At 34.9% G+C, this 22,720-nt stretch overlaps 1 protein-coding gene across 2 annotated transcripts in view; it reads right to left on the bottom strand.

The window, feature by feature from the left end:
• LOC141459482 (zinc finger SWIM domain-containing protein 5-like) overlaps positions 1-22,335 on the bottom strand; it is a 79,929-nt gene extending 57,594 nt beyond the window's left edge. For both annotated transcript variants that reach the window (XM_074138605.1, XM_074138606.1), the window contains exon 1: positions 21,707-22,335. In XM_074138605.1, the coding sequence (XP_073994706.1) occupies positions 21,707-22,010 (304 nt within the window). In that variant the 5' untranslated portion in view covers positions 22,011-22,335. The remainder of the gene's footprint in view (positions 1-21,706) is intronic.
• Between the last annotated feature and the right edge of the window lie 385 nt (positions 22,336-22,720).

The raw sequence follows: 22,720 nt of genomic DNA, 5'->3' as shown, positions 1-22,720 counted from the left end.
AAAATGTATGGCACCGTCAAGTTCACTAGAGCGGCAATGAATGGCTTTCAAAGTATGGCATTACCCTCAATTACTACTATTTTCAATAAAAAATTAATTTTTATTCTTTTACTTAGATGAATGGACGAAATAAGTCTCAGAAGCTGCAATGGCTTTTTTTGTGGCAATGTTCTCGCGAACGAAGTATGAACAAAGCTAAAAATACAGCACATGTCTGCCCATTGTAAAAATGCTTCTAAAGATATAGATTTTTTCGCACAAAATTAAACGCATTTCGATGAAGCAGTTGAATAAATTAATCATAATTAATGTTTTTGCTTTTATGTTGAAGAATTAACTATTTTTAGAAAGGGGTCCGTGGCCCTTTAACTTACTTTCAAAGGGCTCCGTGCAACAAAAAAGGTAAAGAACCCCAACGCTTCAGGGCAAGTTACTGTTCCTTAACATAAATAGTATCACACAATATTACATAATATAGAGCAAAATCGGTTAAACTTACAGAATAGAAACTGAGTTATTTGATTTCTTTTTGAAAAGTGCTCTAGCGATCAGCGTTAAATTTCTGTTCACATTCCACATAAAGAGTATGCGCTAAAACTGCATTTGAGTTGGGACAGTGCAGTTGAGAGTAACACGACTTTCTGTGAACGCAATTTACGTTATTAAAATTTGCACTAAAAGACAGTTGACTTCTACAACGTGCTCACTACAATCAAACGATTCTGATGAAGGCAGCGTGAAATAACGGCTTCCCCAGAACCCCATTAAAATCATTTATTCTCTCAAAAAATATTATTAACCCAGAGTAGTAGATCTAAAAAACCGAAAATTCGAAAAAAAACTGGTATAAATTTGCACATTTTGCGGACTTTGTTCTTTCGACTCGGAATTCATACTCAAAAATTTATACAGGGGTTTGGAACCAGTGAAACAGCAACCAGAGGTTCACAAAGTATATTCCGCTAAACATTGGTGTTTCAAGAATCTGCCACTTACGTTCCGTAAAAAATAATAATATAATAATTCAAATGTAGTAAAGTAAAACTGTTGCATTCAAAAATGTCAAAAGCAAAAACTTCTGTGAGGTTGAGGGCAGTATCGGACATCGATCTGATTTCATGTGCAAGATGAAGAATAATCATTCGGACCGACTTCGCTTCAAGCAAGACTGCATTATATTATGTCAACCACATTGGTTTCATGTTGAATGAAAAGAATAGAAGAGTATAAATAATTTTCTTTAGCATTTCTAAAAATGACAAAGTGCTGTTTTTTTACAAATCAAAACACCAATTAATACCGCTTTCAGTAGCCCGCGGACTACATTGTGGAAATACCTCTCCAAGAAATCTGTCGAAAAGAATGTTATAAAAAATGTATGATTGCTCTAGAATTAACTCCAGATTTCTATTCCACTTTGTCATGTTAATCGTCGACTAGCACAAAATACCTCACCTGATGAGCGTTATCAGTTAGTTCGTTCATCTTCCAAGGTCTTCTAATCACTTTTGAAACCGAACATCACTCTCCTTTCCCGGCTCATTACTTCTTACCATTCTAATCAGTAATTTTTATCAGGTTTAATTTCATGCAGCAACGCTACTCGACCAGTCTATTGTTAAACCCTTACACAAAATCTACCTATCAATCGCACAGATAGACCAAAGTATGGCTGGGGTGAACCCCAAAACCTTAGCGCAGTTGCTTTTATCTAACGCACTGATAATTCATTAACCGATACTCTTTAAAGCCAACCGATAAGATATACAAGAAGAAGAAACCTATCTATAAACAAATGCAATCACTTCTCCAATTAATGTTGACGGAGAAGTCTACGTCGTCCATGGCATATTATAGTTCGGTTCACGAGGTACTGAATGAAGGCAGAATGATTCTATTTTTCACACTTGAAATTATTTATCGCTACATTTCCCACCACTGAGATTGCGTAACGAAGAAGTTAGTGTAGCTGGATAATTTATCTTACTTATATAAGTATATTGTTTGTAAACAAAATAATCACCGTTCAAGCTGAATTAGTAAGTATAACGGAGCATGAGGAAGCTACGTCATTTGATTAATAAAATGTTTCTACACCATTCATAATTACCCCAATAATAAACAACACTAAGTGATAATTTTGCTTTTAAACAATCCCTACAAAGTCGCTTACTATTGCCCGCCCAGGATTTATTTATGAGGGAGATGTTGTTTTCAGAAGTAAATGCTAACTTTTTTATTTAAAGAAACTATTCATTCGGATTAGGATATAACGCAATAATTTTCCTAATTAAATTTTTGCTAAGAATATGCTTACAAAATTAGGTAGGCAACATGTTCTCTTTTACTAATAAAATAAACATTCATCAATGACAGGTATTATTAATTACTTAAAAAACATACGAAGGCGTGAGTTTGTGTGTGCAAGATAAGAGAAAAGATAGGGCTTTTAGGCGCTTCTCCAAGTTAAAATGTTTAGATAGGGCAAGTCGCTAAAATTTGCGTTGCTGTGCGATTTAGAGGAGGTGGCCCTTAAAGTTTTAATTATCTTAGACGTCCAATCGGCTCGTGTCTTGCGAAATGAATTTCCGCCAAATATGAGGCTTCCATGGTATTATGATTATTGCACAATTGACTGGTTGCCCGCACATTCAGGAAAAAAAGCCACCAGTTCTTCAGTAAGACGGCAGTCTACTGGCCCTGAGTGTATGTACGGAAGCTGAGTCACTTCTGGAAATACTCAACTGCCGCAAAAGTGCGACCAGAAATGCGCAGGCGTAAATGCTCATTCAAAAAGTAAAGTAATGACTATTTTTTCAGGCGCAGGCGGATAATAACATAATCAACTTAATTTGCCCATATTAACACATAAAATAAAGTCCAAGGCAACCGGGAATCGACCCATTAACAGAATAGATATTTGCTTTTCGGCTTGGGCGTTTAGTTATTAGTCTGAGTTCAGCACGGTATTACTCTAACGAGGCCTGAAAGCTGACGATTTTAGGCCTCTTGACGGGCCACAGCAATCTGAATAAACAAATCACCGCATGTACCTGACAATGGTTAGCCTGTGTTGGTTTGTGAGAAAGAAGGTGAGGCGTCACTACAATTGCTAAGCACCCGTCTTAGTTCGTCTATTTTACAGGGGTCACCTCTAAATGTCCCCGGGAGCTGCTTGCTATGGCTACATGCCATTCTCACATTTACTTACAAACCCTATAATCAAATTCTTTCCAATTTTGGTTTTCATGACAGTCCCTTTCCCTCTTAATTGAAGTTTGATGCCCCTGTTTGAGGCGCTGTGCAATTGAAAGCAGGACTAAAATTGCCAATATTTTCCCCTTTCTATAAAATGAAATTTAAATTTTCTGCAATTTCCCATTTTTGAGTCATGTCGCCTACACAATGTCTAATATATGAAACTTATTTATAGGCAGTCCCCCGTAAGTCGTACACGCCTATTAGTACTATAATAACGCACTTTATTATATTCCAATTCTGTTTTTGATTCCAAGATACAGTATATGCAACCAGCATTTCCATAAATGGTTCACAATAAGTCATTGTTTGTCTAATCTTCATATTCTATGGGAAATAGTTACAATTTTGCTGACGCTAAATTTGTCTGGCTTTGCACTTCGCCAAACTTACGCCAAAATCTAGTTTTTTTTTTTTAAATGATTTAAAGCGCCCAACATCTAGGGTTATTGGCGCCCGGAACTTTTTTCAGTGCACTGCCGGCCTCCGGCAGAGTTCTCTCGTTACAGACAACACTGTCCATCACCGGACAGTGAGCTGTAAGAAGCTCCTAGGAAGAGAAAATCTAAGGGTCACCAGCTGGATTCGAACCCGGGACCTCCGCGTGGGAGTCCAGTACGCTAACCGCATAGCTAATCCCTTCCCTCCAAAATCTAGTTACAGCACTTCCACTTTCTGCAGATCTATTGGTTAAAAAAATGCGTATCATGTATGCATCGCCTGATCGACAGGTGACCAACTGACCACCAGTTAGAAACAGGGCTTCTTTCCACTTTGGTGCCTTAAATTAAAAGACTCATGATGGCCATTGGTTTCAAGTGCCTTTGTTTTTATCTTTATTTATTATTATTTTTATTTGATTTTGATCGTGATTTTGTACAATCAGATTTGTTTGTTGCGTTGTTGTAATAAGCAGATGTGAATACATTAATAATACTTTTACAACAAGCAAATAAGTAAGTTCTTACAATAAGTAAGAACAATATCAAAGGAAGCGTGACGTCACAGTTTCTCTAGAACCCCCCAAAAAATCCGTAGAAACGTTCTTGAAAATTACAGTAAACTCTAATATTCTTCTGGAAATCTCGATCGCAGTACTTGTTACAAAGGGCAAGATGCTGTTTAAAGGGGCAGCTGCAGCTTTGAGTTCTACAACTTCACTCTGGGTGCAGGCTTCAAATAGCCGCCATAGGTTGATGGGGTTTCAGAGACCAAGCACGAGCACAACTGTAGTTCACAGGACAGCCTAGATGTCAGAGAAGAAGAAATTAGTGCCTATTACCCTTAACAGACTGAACAGGCAGAAATTATCCTAATGGAGTGCTCACTAGAGAAAAGGCAATGTTGACGTCGACACCCTAAATATGGCCGCCCAGAATGCAGCAAAACGTCCTGGCGATTAAGCAGGTCATTCTCGGCTGCAGGCTACTAGCGTGGTAAGACCACAATTCTCACTCTGGGTACAGATCCAAAGTGAAGGAGCGGGTCCTCAGATCTTCTCCCACTCATGATTCCGGTGATTTTATTTTTTTTTGTTCAATTAACTTACCAAGTACTTCACTGATTTGGTCGTCTAAGTAATAAATGTTTGTAGAATAAGGGAAATGCAGCCTTTATAAAAGGAAAAAAAAATGGTTTGTTGCAGTTTTGTTTCTCTAAACTTGCGTACATCTTAGCTTCACGCGACTCGCCTCTAACCGCCCGGCTATCTTTGTTTTGCATTATTGATCATTTGTAACTTACTGCAAATAATTGATAAAAAGACTAAGAATTATATGAGAAACCGTTTAGAATTAGATGTCTTCTGAACTTCATTTATCATGAGGCGTCCTTTATGTTTGTAGATAGTCGTACGCCGGGACAAGATTTTTCACTCAACAAAATAATTAGGGCAATAAAAAAAACTAATTTCTACTCATCACTCTAAACTGCTAGCACAGTATAATGTAAGATGCTCTCATCTATCTAACATTAACACTGTTTAGAAAAGTAGCTAAAAACACAGCATTTAAAAAAAGGATCTGAAGGTTTTTCCTAGTTTTTTGTGGATTTCTCGAAAATCCCTCACGCTGAACACTCGGAATTTGGCATCTTAATTTCTCATATTAGAAGACTCTAAATTTTATTTTGAAACTCATATCCTGGAGAGGAGATAAATTCTCCCTCTGATGTCTTATTTTAATGAACTCCTCAGTTTTATCACCAATCACAAAAAAGAACGCCAGTATTTTTAATACGAGTTTAAAGGAATAGACATGTTCGGAAGTGTTAGTCTATCTGTGAGCGATTTTGAATAGATACCGGAATCACAAGTTGCGCAGTACATAGTGAATTAAAAAACTGGTGTTGAAATTTGATCAATTTAAGTTCTACTATGATACATACGATAACGGCTTCAACGAATTCCTGCACCATGATATACTTATTCATTGCAAGCCGTTTTATTAGTAATGTTTTCTCACTTAAAAACATGAGAGCAGACTATATATTCCATTTCAGTTTTATTTGAGTAAAAAAAACCTTCTTTCTAATCTCCTAAACAAATTTTATTGTTTTTGTTGAGCACTATTCATCTTTATTAGTGACTGATCATTAATCCAAAGGGAAAAAAGATTATTGTCAATTTCATTCAAAAGATTTTTGTTTTATTGCCAGGCTTCCGACCTAGGGACTAGATCAACTTCAGGGCTTACTCATATTAACAATTGTAATTTCTTTAATACTGTTAACCTTAAGGGTTAGTAGTATATTCAAGGCGCCACGGTAGCCGAGCGGTTGGAGGCGAGACCTCTAAAGCTAATATGCATTGTGGTACTGGGTTCGATTCCCGGTCTAGAGGCCTTGGATTTTATTTAATAGTTAATAAAAGAAATTTACAGTAAAGTATGTTTGCTAGTCGCCTCCGTCCACGACACCTAATTGGTAGTTGGACGCAAAGCCCGCCTGAAATAGTAGTATATTTTCTGTCCAGATGTTAAGACACTTGAATACTAAGTAGTGACCAGAAGACATAGCTACCTTTACGGTTAACAATGTAAAACAAATTACAATTTTTTAATAAGTATAAGCTGTGAAGATGTCCTTAGTGCCTAAATCGAAAGCTAGGCATTGCCTAGTAGGCAACAATACAAATTAAAAAAATTATGACTGAAATTGCCAAATTCTTTCCCTTTCCAATTTTTCTGCCCCTTTTATTGTTTCTGTCAAAAATTATTTTTTCGTAATTCAATGAAAGTTTCGAACATCTTAAAAATTATTTCGAACAGTTAAAAATTACAAATAACAAAACGAATGCAGTTTTTTTTTTTGTAGGGAAATAGGTTGTTACTAATTTCATATTAGTACAATAGTTAAGAGTCAGAAAAATGGCGAATAGAGTTTATCCATGGTTTTGAGACAGTTTCATTGGGCTACCAGAGTTATAGGAAATTTTCATTTTTTTTTTTTGTTATTATTATTTTTGGGGGGTTGGTCGTATTAAAACTGTCCGGTAGGACAGTTGTATAAGGGTTGATCATCAAAAACTGCAGGAAAAAGCGTAACGTTGAAAAACACCCAACTTTGACAATTTTTTTCTCTTTTTCTATAAAAGATAAAATTCCCAAATTTTCTTTAAATTATAGGGCAAATCCTCCTTTATAACTGTAATTTTTTTGCAACAACCTAGATCTGATAGATTTTGAAAAAAAAGTTGCCGAAAATGTGCAAAAACGGCATTTTCAAAAATTGTTGTTGTTCTTGTTCTTCTTCTTGTTGTTGTTGTTGTTGTTGTTGTTGTTGTTGTTGTTACCTTTTTTGTAAACTGCGTAGCGCCTAAACGCGTGAACCGATTTTCATGAATGAGGTGTCATTCGATTCGGAATTTTATGTAGATGTGCCTTTTGGGGGTCTCGACTCTGTACATCGAATGGGAGAGGAGCTAGCCCCCTTTATGTAAGGCCCCCTCCAAAATTATTATTACTAATTACTCTGTAAATCCTTAACAAAAACTTACAGTTTAAAAAGTTAAGTATAAGGGTTGATTAAACGCCAAAAGGTACACAAATCAGCAGTTCCCAACATTTCATTAATACTTCATTGATATAATTTAAGTAATTTTACTGCATTAACTTTTCCTTCACATTTTTTAGAATTTATTAGATGTCACAGACCCTTATGCTGGCCATTTTCGTCTACAAAATATTTACTCAAGTAGCACACCATTTAACTTAGATTGACTGTAATATCTATTTATCTATAATAATCAAACTATTAATCACAGGTGAAAAAGAAAACGTTATAAAAAATATAAAAAAAATAAGAGGCTAAAAAATTCATAAACTTTTTTTACATCAATGATTTTATGCATTTATTTTTATTTTTAAATAAAAATCATTGGTTTAAGTTCATTCTTCGATTAAAGTAATTGTTATTTTATGTTGTAGTCAAACGTTTGTAATAATAAGTAATAAATAATCTGGCTTTATTGCAAATAATATAGTTTTCTTCAATTACATTTTCAATCTAGGTGTTCTTCCCACAATGTTATATATATGTAATATAAAATACAGAAAATAAAGATATGCATATTTTTAGGACAGCTAATTATTCCAGTATTTTACCATAAGTAAAATTAGGGGGACTAAATTAAATTACAATTGAGAAATGAGTAAATATTGTTGAATAATCTACTTGTTATTAAATGTATGTTATTTGTGCTCACGAATATTTCGGTAAGACGAATTTAAGACTGAAATATTGTTTTGAATCCTCCGTGATTGAAATTTAAAAAGTGGCCGACTCTAACTTTGTTTTTTTCTACTTTAACATACATGTATATGTGACTACTCAGAATAATTCATCACTCATTTTATCATAATTATAATAAAAAAATATTATGAATGAACTGGCCAGCATAAGGGTCTGTGACATCTAATAAATTCTAAAAAATGTGAAGGAAAAGTTAATGCAGTAAAATTACTTAAATTATATCAATGAAGTATTAATGAAATGTTGGGAACTGCTGATTTGTGTACCTTTTGGCGTTTAATCAACCCTTATACTTAACTTTTTAAACTGTAAGTTTTTGTTAAGGAGATTTTTGTACCTTTTGGATAGATTTTCCTTTTTGTCTATTTGCAAAGTTACGTCTGCTTTACAGATTTTTTAAAATTTGGAATAAGCTATTCTATCATTATAACCTGATAAGGTGTTAAATCGGAACCGTAACTACCACTGGAGAGATCTTTTTAAAGAATGATTATAGTTGCGGTCCCCAAACCATCCTCAATAACCATTTTTTTGAGAAAGCGTTTTGAATAAAATAGGAAGGTATTTGTACGTAAATATCAAAATTAAACTGCGATTTCAGTACTTCCTTTTAAGAGGAGCAAGAAAAATAAACTGCGATTACAGTACTTCTCCCTAAAAGGCAAAGATTTTGAATCGAACGACAATTCATTGATGTAAATAGGTTCACTCATTGATAATTTTAACGATTGCAGTACTTCCTCTTAGTAGGTGTAAGAGCATGATGGCACTTCACAGCCACGTAGAGGAGCTTTAACCACTTATTTGAGCTAAATTTTATCAAAATCGGACTAAGCTTTGTAGAAATATTGGTAATAATAGTTTTAGAAAGGGCCTTATTTGGGTGGGGCGAACTCCCCTCCTTATGAGGCATAGCGTCGAGACTTTTAAAGTACAAATCTGTACAAAATTTCGATTCGAATGACACTTCATTCATGAAAATCGGTTCACGTGTCGATAATTTGAAACGATTGCTATACTTCCCCTTAACAAGTGTAAGAGCAGATCGTCGCTTTATTGTTAGGTAGGGGAGCCCTAACCCTATCATCCTACCAAATTTTATCAAAATCGGGCCAAGATTTACAGAGTAATTAGTAATAATAATTTTGGAGGGGGCCTTACATAAAGGGGGCTAACTCCTCTCCCATTCGATGTACAGGGCCGAGACCCCCAAAAGGCACATCTACATAAAATTCCGAATCGAATGACACCTCATTCATGAAAATCGGTTCACGCGTTTAGGCGCTACGTTGTTTACAAAAAAGGTAACAACAAGAACAACAAGAAGAAGAAGAAGAAGAAGAAGAAGAACATTTTTTGAAAAAGCCGTTTTTGCTCATTTTCGGCAACTTTTTTCTCGAAACCTATTAGATCTGGGTGGTTGCAAAAAAATTACAGTTATAAAGGAGGGTTTGCCCTATATTATAAAGAAAATTTGGGAATTTTATCTTTTATGGAAAAATAGAAAAAAATTGTCAAAGTTGGGTGTTTTTCAACGTTACACTTTTTCGTGCAGTTTTTGATGGTCAACCCTTATACAACTGTCCTACCGGACAGTTTTAATCTTGGCCCGATTTTGATAAAATTTGGTAGGATGATAGGGTTAGGGCTCCCCTACATAACATTAAAGCGACGATCTAATCTTACACTTGTTAAGGGGAAGTATAGCAATCGTTTCAAATTATCGACACGTGAACTGATTTTCATGAAAAAAGTGTCATTCGAATCGAAATTTTGTACAGATTTGCATTTTAAAAGTCTCGACGCTACGCCTCATAAGGAGGGGAGTTTGCCCCACCCAAGTAAAGCCCTTTCTAAAACTATTATTACCAATATTTCCATAACGCTTAGTCCGATTTTGATAAAATTTAGCACGAAGAAGTGATTAAAGGTCCTCTACGTGACAGTGAAGTGCCATCATGCTCTTGAACCTACTAAGAGGAAGTCTTGCAACTGTTAAAATTATCAATGGGTGAACCGATTTACATCAATGAATTGTCGTTCGATTCAAAATCTTTGCCTCTTTGCCTTTTTGGGAGAAGTACTGTATTCGCAGTTTGTTTTTCTTACTCCTCTTAAAAGGAAGTACTGAAATCGCAGTTTAATTTTGCTAGTTACGTACAAATACCTTCCTATTTTATTCAAAACGCTTTCTCAAAAAAATTGTTATTGAGGATGGCAACTATAATCATTCTTTATAAAGATCTCTCCAGTGGTAGTTACAGTTCCGACTTAACACCTTTTCAGGTTATAATGATAGAATTGCTTATTCCAAATTTTAAACAAATCTGTAAAGCAGATATTTAATTTTGCAAAATAGACAAAAATGAAAATCTATCCAAAAGGTACAAAAATCTCCTTAACAAAAACTTACAGTTTCAAAAGTTAAGTATAAGGGTTGATTAAACGCCAAAAGGTACACAAATCAGCTAGTACCCAACATTTCATTCATGCTTAGTTCATATAATTTAAGTAATTTTGCTGCATTAACTTTTCCTTCACATTTTTTAGAATTTATTAGATGTCACAGACCCTTATGCTGGCCAGTTCATTCATAATATTATTTTGTTATAATTATGATAAAATGTATATTATATCCGTTTTTAAATAGGTACTTTATTTTAACTCTATTCCGAATTATTCTTCGGATTTAGCTTTAATTTGCCCTTTATTCTGAGATGTCACATATATATATATGCAAAAGTAGAAAAAGACAAAGTTAGAGTCGGCTACTGTTTAAATTTGAATCACGGATTTGAAAGAATATTTTAGTGTTGAATTCGTTTTACCGAAATATTCGTGAGCACAAATAACACACAGTTAATAACAAGTAGATTATTCAACAATAATGATTCATTTCTCAATTGTAATTTAATTTAGACCCCCTAATTTTACTTATAGTAAAATACTGGAATAATTAGCTGTCCTAAAAAATATGTATATTTTATTTATTTTATATTACATATATACAACATTGTGGGAAGAACACCTAGTTTGAGAATGTAATTGAAGAAAACCATATTATTTGCGATAAAGCCATATAATTATTACCTTTAATTATAAACGTTTGGCTACTACATAAAATAACAATTACTTTAATCGAAGAATGAACTTAAAAAGACGATCTAAAAAAATAAATAAAATAAAATAAATAAATAAAATAAACAAAATCATTGATGTATGTTGATGTAAGCATTTTTTCAAAAGTTTTTGAATTTTTTAACCTGTAATTAATAGATTGATTATTATAGATTAATAGATATTAAAGTCAATCTACAGTGCTACTTGAACAAATATTTTGTAGATAAATATGGCCAGCCTAAGGGTCTGTGACATCTAATAAATTCTAAAAAATGTGAAGGAAAAGTTAATGCAGCAAAATTACTTAAATTATATGAACTAAGCATGAATGAAATGTTGGGTACTAGCTGATTTGTGTACCTTTTGGCGTTTAATCAACCCTTATACTTAACTTTTAAAACTGTAAGTTTTTGTTAAGGAGATACCCCACTCAAGGGAAAAAACGACGTGGCGCTCAACTATTTTTTTTTTTGTACATTTTGTCTTTTTGTCTTAACCCACCCCCTTCTCGGCTGATCGCTGGCGAGCATTAATTACTTCTTTATGTTCTCGTTATAGAGAGCGTAACAAGGTTTTCAAACCTTTCTCTGATGGCACTGAACGTGGAATTTAGAAAATATGATCGTGATACAACTCTTATTATTGGAGGTTAATTATTGTGGGAATTACTGTTTGACCGGCAGTAACGTGCCTTTCACCATCTTATCGGCCAATCACCCTTCAGAACCCTTTTAGTAACCTAAGACATTCCCATTCGATCTTTCACTAATCAATGGGTTTTCTAAACTCAAACCCAATGACATTTCATTGAGTATCCCTGTGTTTGGTGTGCTTTGTCTAAACACTCACATGACTCTACTCACACATTTTCCTCAATCCTTGAATTTCTGCTTTCTCTCGACTACTAAGAAATAGTATTATAACTGGAATGTTTTATTTAATTTTTTTTTTGAAGTGCCCTGAGTTCTAAAAAATAATTCTTACAAATAGGGCTGTCTGTCACATTGCCCCTTTGGGTGTGTCCACCGTGACTCCAAAACAATAAATCGCACATTTGATATTTCGCTTACGTACTTATCATCAGAGTATAGGCCAAAAAGGCTTTGGTCTATATCGGTTAACAAGTAGATACGACTTTAAGATAGCCCCGGAATGAGTGCGCGGTGTGCAAGCGTCAAACGACCGAGCGCCTATTTAACACAACTTATTACAGCAAGTTTCCAGGGAACTGTGGGAGCCCTTCAGGAGAAAACGCTTCAATTAGTGGTTATTCCAGTGGAACGATTTTAACCATAATCTGGTGCCATCCAAAATAGTGGGCCTTGAGAAAATATTAAATTTAAGCATGGTGCGCTTTTTCGTTTTTCGAGTTGCAGTGGATGCAAACAGGCCATTGGGTAACACCACTCAGGGGCCTCAAAAGAGATACCAAGTTGTTAACTCCACATCGAAATCTGCACGATTACAATACCTTCACCTTAGTAGAGAAAGAGAAGGTAAAAACAACCTTATTAGCCCATTTTGAAAAGGGTAAATGAGGTTGTCATTGAACTTACCATTCAGCACCAGTCAAATGCCTTTCTGAGTTATGCAGAACTACGACAAACATCAGGTCCTCTGGGTCCTCCAGAGCGGCAAGTCGACAGTTGCCAGCCAACTACCACCATTGATGCCACTATTCTTAAGATGTTCTGAGGATAGCTCAGCCAGAACCTTTCTGAGATGCCTCGAAAGAAGAGTCGGCATTTAGGATAAGCTCTTTCATTCCTCTCCGAACCTCTACCCCAGATTTAGTGATAGTTCTATCAAGGCGCCTTGAGAGCCGCCTAATGGATAGAGGAAGATCCGCAAAGATGTAATTGTTGCTAGTCACCTACGACCAACTAGACACCTAATTAGGTAGCTGGACGTAAAGTCCGCCTGAAAAGTAGGCATTATTTTGCTTTTTGAATTTATCACAAATAAAATAGCTGTCAAATTCAAATTCGAAGTAAATCGCGTGAATTATAGCTTTTTTTATTTTGTCAGTTTTTCTCTAAAACAGCTGCCTACTTTGAATTTTGTGTACTTTTGGGGAAATGTAAGGTAGAAATTGGGTTTATGTTTGACTAGGAAGGTAAGAAGGTTGGCTACTTGTGAGGAAGGTTGTCTGGGTACTATTTCGCTAATCGGTCATGATGGCAATGCTAGCGGCACAGAAAGCAAAAGTGAGGTAAAATCCAAGCAGGGGGACTTGGAGAATGCTGGGCATAAGTTATGTATTAGATATCGATGTATGGAAATAAGTGAGCCCGGATGTTTGCAGGACGGCTAGTATAGAGGGCCGTTAATAGAGGCTACAAGCCCCAAGCTTCACTGCCACTTGGGCTGCAAACGATTTTTTCTTATCTCTCTACCAGGTGCACCACTTCCCCACTAGCTCTGCAACAACAGCCCACCCACACTTCCACCAAAAACGCAAGTTTTCCTCCAAAAAAAGAACGGGTTTCATCCACAAACACCAGACTTTCTCTTGTATAAATTATTACAACACTAATAATAAAAAACATTTAATTTAATAAGAATGTGGTCATGTACTTGGGAACAGTCAACACATGCTGTTTAAATGCAAATTATTTTTGTTTCTGTAAATGTGCTGAGTTTACTTATTATTCTAATCTTTCTACTGATAATTTCTTCAAAAAGAAGAAATATTATTGTCCATTTCAGTCATAATTTTGTTATTTATTGTTTGGCCAAGCTTTCGACCTAGAGACTAGGTCCGAAGCCTGGCAATAAAACGAATAAAAAATCATGGCGAAATGGGCCATAATACTTTTCTCTTTCAATTAAAGAATCACCAAAAAAGAAGAACAGTGCACTGAACGAAAGCCACTTTCATTTCCAGCTCCAAGTTTTCGAGTCATATATTTAGGTTGACTTTAGTGTAATTCAAGAGCAATCATACACCAATCTCTCGAGTCATTTTTTTTTACGGCAATCCGTGTTCTGAAGAATGTGGTATTAATTGGTCTTTCGATTTGCAGCCAATAAGCACTTTATGCAAAGTTGGCATAGTTTAGAAATGCTGAGAAACATGATTTATTTTCTTGTATTCTTTTGATTCAACATGAAACAAGTGTATTAAAACATAACAGCAGTCTTGGCAGAACACAATATTTGTTCAAAGAATATCCCTGTTCTGAGTTACTGTTATTATTACTGCTTTTTTCGCGTCCATAAGGGGCGGGAAACAAACTTAGAGAACCGCTGACGTAGGCAATTCAAGACCCGCTTGGACGTTCTCGTTCTGAGTTCACCTCAATTAAATCGGAAATCTCTTTAATTCGCTTTGAATATCAAAATTTCAGAATACGTTTCTGATTTTTTAAGCAACAATTTAAAACCTCTTCACAAGGTTTGTGTTCCAGCATTCCACAGGTAAATATGTAAATAAAGCAACTTCAAACTGAGATAAAAACTTTAAAAACACAATACAGCGAATTAAAAAGTGACTGCATATTTGCAGCAAATAACTCAATATATTAATCCGAGAATCTGAAGTGTGCCTAACGGAATAGATCGCAACTATTAAGGAAAAAAATTGTTTTAAAAAACTCTAAACACTCACTTTAAGTGGGGGAAAGTGCCTTACCCTTCGAAGTTTTTACTCAACACCGGCTCTTTAATTCTGCACGGCGGCGGGTAAAAACGAAAAACTTTTCTGCTAAAAGAAGATACTTTTTTGTATCAAGTCTATCTGGCAAAACTCAGGTCGTGAGTCAGTTACTAGGCGTGAAAAAAAAAATTCTTTCGAGTACATACGAGGGTCGTTTGAAAAGTCCGTGCAAAAATAAAAACTACTTAATTTTTTGGGGTAAACCTTTTTTATTTTTCAACATAGTCTCCTTTTAGGCTTATACACTTCGTCCAACGCTGCTCTAGTTTGTTGATCCCTTCCGAATAATAGGATTTGTCCAAGTCTGAAAAATAGCCATTCGTTTCTGCAATCACCTCCTCGTTTGAATAAAATCTTTTTCCCGCCAGCAATTTCTATATATTGGGGAACAAACAGTAGTCCGAGGGAGCCAAGTCTGGAGAATAGGGGGGATGTGAAACGAGTTGGAACCCTATTTCCATTAATTTTGCGACCACAACTGCTGAGGTGTGAGCTGGTGCGTTGTCGTGATGGAAAAGAACTTTTTTGTGGGCTAATCGTGGGCGTTTTTCTTGCAGCTCGGTTTTCAAACGGGCCAATAACGATGAATAATATGCACCTGTAATAGTTTTACCCTTTTCCAGATAGTCAATAAGGATTATTCCTTGCGAAACCCAAAAGACAGTCGCCATAATCTTTCCGACCGAAGGAACGGTCTTCGCCTTTTTTTGGCGCAGATTCCCCCTTGGTAACCCATTGGTTAGATTGTTCTTTGGTCTCAGGAGTGTAGTGATGTATCCATGTTTCATCCACAGTGACGAAACGACGCTTAAAGTCCTGCGGATTCTTCTGGAACAGCTGCAAACCGTCCTTGCAACACTTCACACGATTTCGTTTTTGGTCAAGCGTGAGCAATCGCGGCACCCATCTTGCCGATAGCTTTGTCATGTCCAAATGATGATGCAAAATATTATGTACCCGTTCATTCGAGATGCCCACAGCACTAACAATCTCACGCACCTTCACTCTTCTGTCATCCATCACCATATCATGGATTTTATCAATGATTTCTGGAGTAGTAACCTCAACAGGGCGTCCAGAACGTTCAGCGTCACTTGTGCCCATATGGCCACTCCGAAAATTTTGAAACCACTTATAAACTGTTCTAATCGAAGGTGCAGAGTCACCATAATGTTTATCAAGCTTCTCTTTAGTCTCCTGAGGCGTTTTGCCTTTCATAAAGTAGTGTTTAATCAACACACGAAATTCTTTTTCGTCCATTTTTTGAAAATCACTCGACTTCCTCGATTCAAACGAATGCCAAACACACAGAAATAGACCGATCTGGCTGAAACTTGGTGTGTGTTCTTCCAAGAGATGCTACTAACTAAACATAACCTCGATACGCGCCAGTAGTGCTATCTCTCTGACTTTGCACGGACTTTTCAAACGACCCTCGTAAGTTACAGCGTTTCTTCTCAGTTGCGTCCAACCTTCTATCTCACCAAATTCTGTTCACATGAGTTAGCCTTTACTAAGCTCTAACTTAAAACAGAGATGCCACTCGAGTACATAAGTTACAGCGTTTCTTCTAAGTCGCTCAAGCTTAAATAAGAAATCTTAGAAGCTGTTCAGTAGTAACTCTTAGAAACTTATTTGTTTTTGAAAATATATCAACAAATTATAGAGAGCTGGTTAAGAAGGCGGCCTAACTATTCCAAGCTGCTGATAGTATAAAGTACATAAGTAAGTTCGCTTTAAGAACGACATATTAATCGTTCGAGTAATTAACAATGTTCCACTACGATAATTATTTTTTATCTTAATTAAAATCCAAGTTAGACGAGTATGTATCTGAAAATCTAGAAGGTTTTAAATATGACCCTTTTCCAGCTGATTTTATATTACAAAATCATTTCCTTTTTTTTTTTTTTTTTCTATATAAATGATATCAGTACCCTTTCTGTTAGAGTGTTACGCGCATGGATCATTTGTGAAATGGATTTTTAAAAGTTTAAATACTTGGAGTTTTTTTGAGGGCTGTCTTAAGAGTTAACACATATATGTTAACTTCTTCTGTAATTCATCTTAAATGTGCGTTTTCTTCTTTTACGTATGACCGCAACCAATAAAAAACAAGATATTTATCAAAATAACGGAAATTAAAACTTTTCTAAATTAGATAAAGATATTTATTATTTATTTATTTGTGTTATTGCTTATAAGAAAATATACATTTCTATAGCAAGAGTTTGGCCTCTGCTAGTAATATCATTTATGAGAAGATATAAGCACTACCATTTACTTCCAAACTTGCGAAAAATAATTAAAAAATAAAAGTAAGATAAAAAATATATACCCTCGTACAATTACTACTTAAAAACAAAGAAAATTAATGACAAGTGAAATATTAAAAAAAATAATAACTTAAGTCTGTTAAAGATAGGAGTGCAATTATTTGAGACTACATATTCGGCGGAGGAATTAGAGGAATTTCCTTATATTGTAGCTGTTAAATATTATCCTTACAAATTTATATCTCTCATCTAGTGCTCCAGAAATGAAATAAAATAAACTGTTTAATTTTTCTTTGTTGTCAATATCGAATAAATTAGTGTGTACCTCAGAGCTATTGGAGCTTATATACCTATTTAACAATTTCGTTCTTGTTGTTATAAAATTTTGAGTTGAGGTTTTTTAGGTTACCAAATAGAATTTCAGCATTCTACAGCTCCCAGACATACTGCGCCTCTATAGAGTAAAGCATATCTCTCAATGAAAACCACCCAGTTACAAGGGATGATTGGTTATCTGACAAGCTCACAAGTCTCCTGTAGCATGTCTTCAAAAGTGAACTGTTTTCCATCCAAAAAAGCTTCAGTCATAATTAGATGACGATATTTATATTTAAGTATGTTTTATGACAGGGCGCTCTACCGACAAAGTAGATTGTATTTATTTGTGCTACGTAATGGTTCATTTAACGGACAACTTCTTGCTCACCCTGCCATCCACAATCTCACTACCAACTTGCTAGCCTACAGCTTCATGAAGAATGAAACCAAGGCTATATTAAGACCTTCGAAGAACAGAACTCCATTTGGAATATGTATCAATAAGTGTCAAGCTCTCAGTGGCCCATATTTAACAGGTAAATGTAATTAAAAGTTTCCAACTTCTGAAATTTTTATTATTATTCTTATCGTAACGAATATTTAAATGCAATGTATTTTCATTGCATTTAAATAAAATACAGTACGGTTTCTTTTAAAACAATTGTACAGTACAGGGTCATGAAATACAGTACTAACTATAGAACAGATCCGTTGATCATTGTATTTTAAAGTTCAACCCACTTTTACTTTTTAATATGAGCAGATGCTGTAGATACAGGCTTAAATAAGAATGAAAAGTTCTATTCACAAAATAAGTTTAATAATGCAACTTAGTTAGGTTCAGTAACAAGATCTCAACAAATATGGTTTTCAAAGGTCTAAATTAAGTTTTAGGCGGATCAATAAAGTGTAAGAAATTCTATCTGGAATCTCGCTCATCTTACATGCTCAAGCCCATTTTAATATTACCGCAGTCAATATAAGAACATTTTGCAAATTATAATCATCATATATTATAATCAACTCAATACATAAGTGGATCAATTTATTTTACTATGTAACTAATTATTTGAAAATTGATTCGCTTGTAGTAAAAGAATAAGTGAGTTTGCTTAAGTTAAGAACGATTCTTGATTCTTATTTCTTAAGTTCCCTTGAGTTTGGATCTTTATTTTGAATTTTATTTCAATTTATACATAGAACTGAACTCATGAATGTAGTGTAATATTGAACATATTTGTTAAAAGACTAAAAAAATAATATTACCAAAGTAATGTTGATAGTATGTACCGGGAAAATTTGAGAAAAGAGGAAATATCTCTGCGTAAAGTGGATCTGGATGCTGGTTTAGAGATTCTCACACTAATTCTCCGTCAGTACCCTCGCATGAGAGCGACCCAAAAAATAACTGCCATTTTCCGACTTCATCGGACTTAGGAGACCTTAATAATATTTCGGTTTAATACTGGATAGCTGGCAAAACCTCAGCCTTGCTAGAAGTGAGATAAAGCAATAGTTAGTGCATGGAGAAATAAATAAAACTTCAAATGTGTTTTGTACTTTGCGCTTCTTTTCTTATTTGAACAACATCTCTTTATTTTTCTACATGACCTTTCCCTTAAAAACGAACTCCGTCTATCTTACTCTTCCTTTGCTAACTTCTACTTTAATTAATTTTTCGTCTGCCGAAATTTCAACTTTCTCTTATTTGTACTTTATTCACGGCGACAATTTATATGTTTATGTAATTATATATGTTTATACATTTATATATTTGTATGTTTTTTTTAATGCTATTTATTCTTTACAAAATTTTTAACTTGCTTAAACTGTTTTCTAGATGATTCTAATTAAACATGATTAAAACCTACGATGAAACGTAGATCAAAAAGGCAAAATATCTGGTTTGTTTTTTTAATTTGGAATTACATGCTAGGAATATCTAGGAAGGGATGCAGTGAGCGTCACTTAGGACACCAGGAACTGAGTGAACCTACATCCCAACTTTTCTGCCTCGAATTCCTCTGGCATGTCCTCTTAAGTTGGAGAGCTTTGGATGGGGTTGCGTGAGTCACAAGAAGCAGTGGGAAATCTGGGGAATTGAGAGCAGGGTTGTGTGTTGCGCCAGCCAACCAACAACCCGCACCAGCACATACATTTACGTGGGTTCCAGTGTTCCGTTTGTTTCCAAAAAAATCGGGGATGGGCTTACACATGAATTTTTCTTAAATTCAATTCGCATCATTTAATTTTCTTGAAATGTATAATTTGACATCAACGAGTGCTCACTATAATAAATTGATGCTGTGAAAGGGGGAGTGAAGCAGCCACTTCTTCAGGGATCTTGGCGTCCCTGCGGGTATCCCAGCCTAACTACACAAATACCTACCCTCTACCTCTGCCATACCCACACAGCACTCATCTGGCCAGCAAGAGTAGATGATATGGGTTTAGCGAACAAATGTACACTTGGCAGAGACCTACAATCAACAAAAACATTCAACACTTAAGGGAGTCACTGTAGATCTTCAAGGGGCAATGGATGTGACGTAGCCATTACAAAACGTATCATGCTCCCCTTAGCCCCACAATATCAATATTCCCTTAAAATAAAATAATCCAATCAAAATCGTCAGGACTAACACTTGTTATATCTCAATTCAAATGAAACACTGTACTGTACTCCCGTAAATTTGGTTAGCCGATTTATATTTAGAACTGTTCATTTTGCAGTAAGGGCACTTTATTGGAAAGTGCGAATTAGGTTTACTGGAAACGTTTTTCAACTGAAAATAAGAAATGTACACGTGTTTAATTTTTAAGAAAAACTTGAAAATCTATTCAGTAATGTGGCACTTTCGGGGATCCACTTTTTTCAAATTTGGCTTTTTAATTACAAATTGAATTGCTAATAATATTCCATATCAGCTGAAACTGTACATTGAACTGAAATAGCACTATTTTAAAATCCAAATTTGAAAATAATCGTTCCTAATTCTTTTTTATACCTCTAGTGAGAAAATATTTATATCTAGCAGGTTTCGATTTTGAGCTGCCTCCGTAGGTACTTGTTTTGAAATCAAAAACTGCGATGAGTTCGAAAATGTAAATGTGGAATACTCATCTCTCACGTCATATGATTACAATTCTAAATATTCTTGGGAAGGAAGAGGGTTAGTCTCCAATATTGAAACCTCATTTTCCAATAAGATTTTACCATCCAAAAGCTCCAATGAAACAATCAAATTGTTGCAATAATTCTGAACTTCAAGGAAATCGGTTGATCTAAAGTCTGGATCGCCTTTAAAAGGTTTTTCATAAGTTTTCCGCGATTTTCTCGACAACCCGCTTGATTTCATAGGTGTACTACCTACCCATGCAGAAAACAATTTCTGACTTTAGAATCTACTCTAAGATACCATTTTATACTGTAATACATTACTCAAATTTTTGAGTGAAGACCATTTTTAACTTACAACTTTGAGAAAGTGGTATGAATCTTGGCCTCACCCTCCTGCGACTACACGTGGTGATTTTCGCTTTTGTGCTATCATCTACAATAAAGGTTCTGTGCTACTACGGGTACGAAAAGAATTCACCACAAAATATCGTAAAATATTCAAATGCAATAATGCATTAAAGCACTCCGATTTAAAATTTCTAACTAAAACTTGGGTCAAAATCAGCCACCGGAAGTACATTTTAATGAGTCAGTATTTTTTGATTTTCTCAAAAATGACAGCAAAGATTTTCTTTAACCAACGTGCACGCACTTATGGTTCTTATTACAAACATTTTTAAATCCATTTAAAGTCAATTCTAGGAGGAAGTGACTCCTATCAGGACCGTGAACTCCTCTCTGATGTGCTATTTCCCTACATTGTACGCTTCCAATGTGTATTATAACCACAATAAACACATTCTTGGCAAACATTTTGAATTTGAAGGCAATCGGTTGGCCGGAAGTGCGACGTTCCTGAACAATTCCTCTGTTTTTAAAGTTTTAGCAATTTTCTCAACTCCAAATCATTATAGCAGCATGTTGAATAACGCCTGTCACATTGAAGAATTTTTTTTTAAAGAAAAGTAATTTTTGGAGGAAGTTTTAACGGGAGCATGTGATGCTTCTCTATCAGTCGATAGTTTAAAAAAAATGAAGATTATATAAAGAGTAATCGCCTTTTTTTTAAATGCTTATAAGAATGTGTTCTAAATCTAACTCTTATACTTCAGGGGAAATTTCTTGTGGCATGTCCTCAAAGAAAACAATTCAAGTAAAACAAAATTTAAAATTAAAAAATTAATGGTAAAAACAAAATATGCTTACCGACTTGTAAAACACTTTCCACAGTTCCATATTCAAGGAGTTTCAATCCTTTGTAGAAAGATAGATTATGCTGATGGTGAATTGGCGTTTGTGATTTAGACAATGATGAATACATTAAAATTTCACGTTCATCCCTGGGAAATGACCAATAAATGATACGTCTCTGAACAGGTTCTGGTATCCTGTCGTAACGTTCTTCAATCCTTTGAAATGGTATATTCTCAGCTACAATTCTAGCAGTTATATCCAACAATTGATCGGGAACTTTACGAGATAAACGTGGTCTTTTATTGGTTGAACTCATTATTTTTATTTCAATTAAAAAAATAAAAATGAATTAATACTGCTTGTCAGAACATTCAAAAACTGTTAAAACAAACGCTAGCAAGAGTTACTAGGGTAAGAATTTAAAACACTCCCAAACAATAACACTTGATAAAAATGATTATCTTCACAAGCACTCACAATTTTATTTGTTGGACAATCAACTCAAAGAATGAATAAAAACAACACCACTTAACTTAAAAAAAATAATAAATAAAATTAAGGATAACAAAAAATAAAAATAAATCGTAAACTAAACTAAAGGGGACATGAGTATGTAACCGGTACTTTAGGCTTGGATACCGGCGACCAACTGAACTGACTCGTCCCAACTCCGACTCACAAAGTAGTGGGGGCGCCCATGCTCTGTCTCATTTCTTTCTTTAGTTCCCACTCACTCTCTTGCATTTCTTTTTTTTTAAGACAGTTTGAAAGAAATACGAAATATCACGAATATTAACGATTTCCATCGAATGAGTATTTTGAACAATTGTGCCTAACGCATTTATCATTCAGACCTTAACCTTTGAATTCTAAAATGGTCAGTAACTGGTTAGATGTGTAATAATTATTATGACGTTAGGTTGGATGCATCATGGCTACCTTGTATTTCAATCGGATTTGCAGTCCTTGACTGATACCATCACGCATCCAAGGGCGTATACTTGCATGCCTTGCCTCTTTATTGTA

This window comes from Rhodnius prolixus, unplaced genomic scaffold (genome assembly GCF_049639745.1).
Source record: "Rhodnius prolixus isolate KJV_2025 unplaced genomic scaffold, Rpr scaffold_11, whole genome shotgun sequence".
Taxonomy (NCBI): domain Eukaryota; kingdom Metazoa; phylum Arthropoda; class Insecta; order Hemiptera; family Reduviidae; genus Rhodnius; species Rhodnius prolixus.
This window is presented reverse-complemented; position numbering and strand designations above follow the sequence as displayed.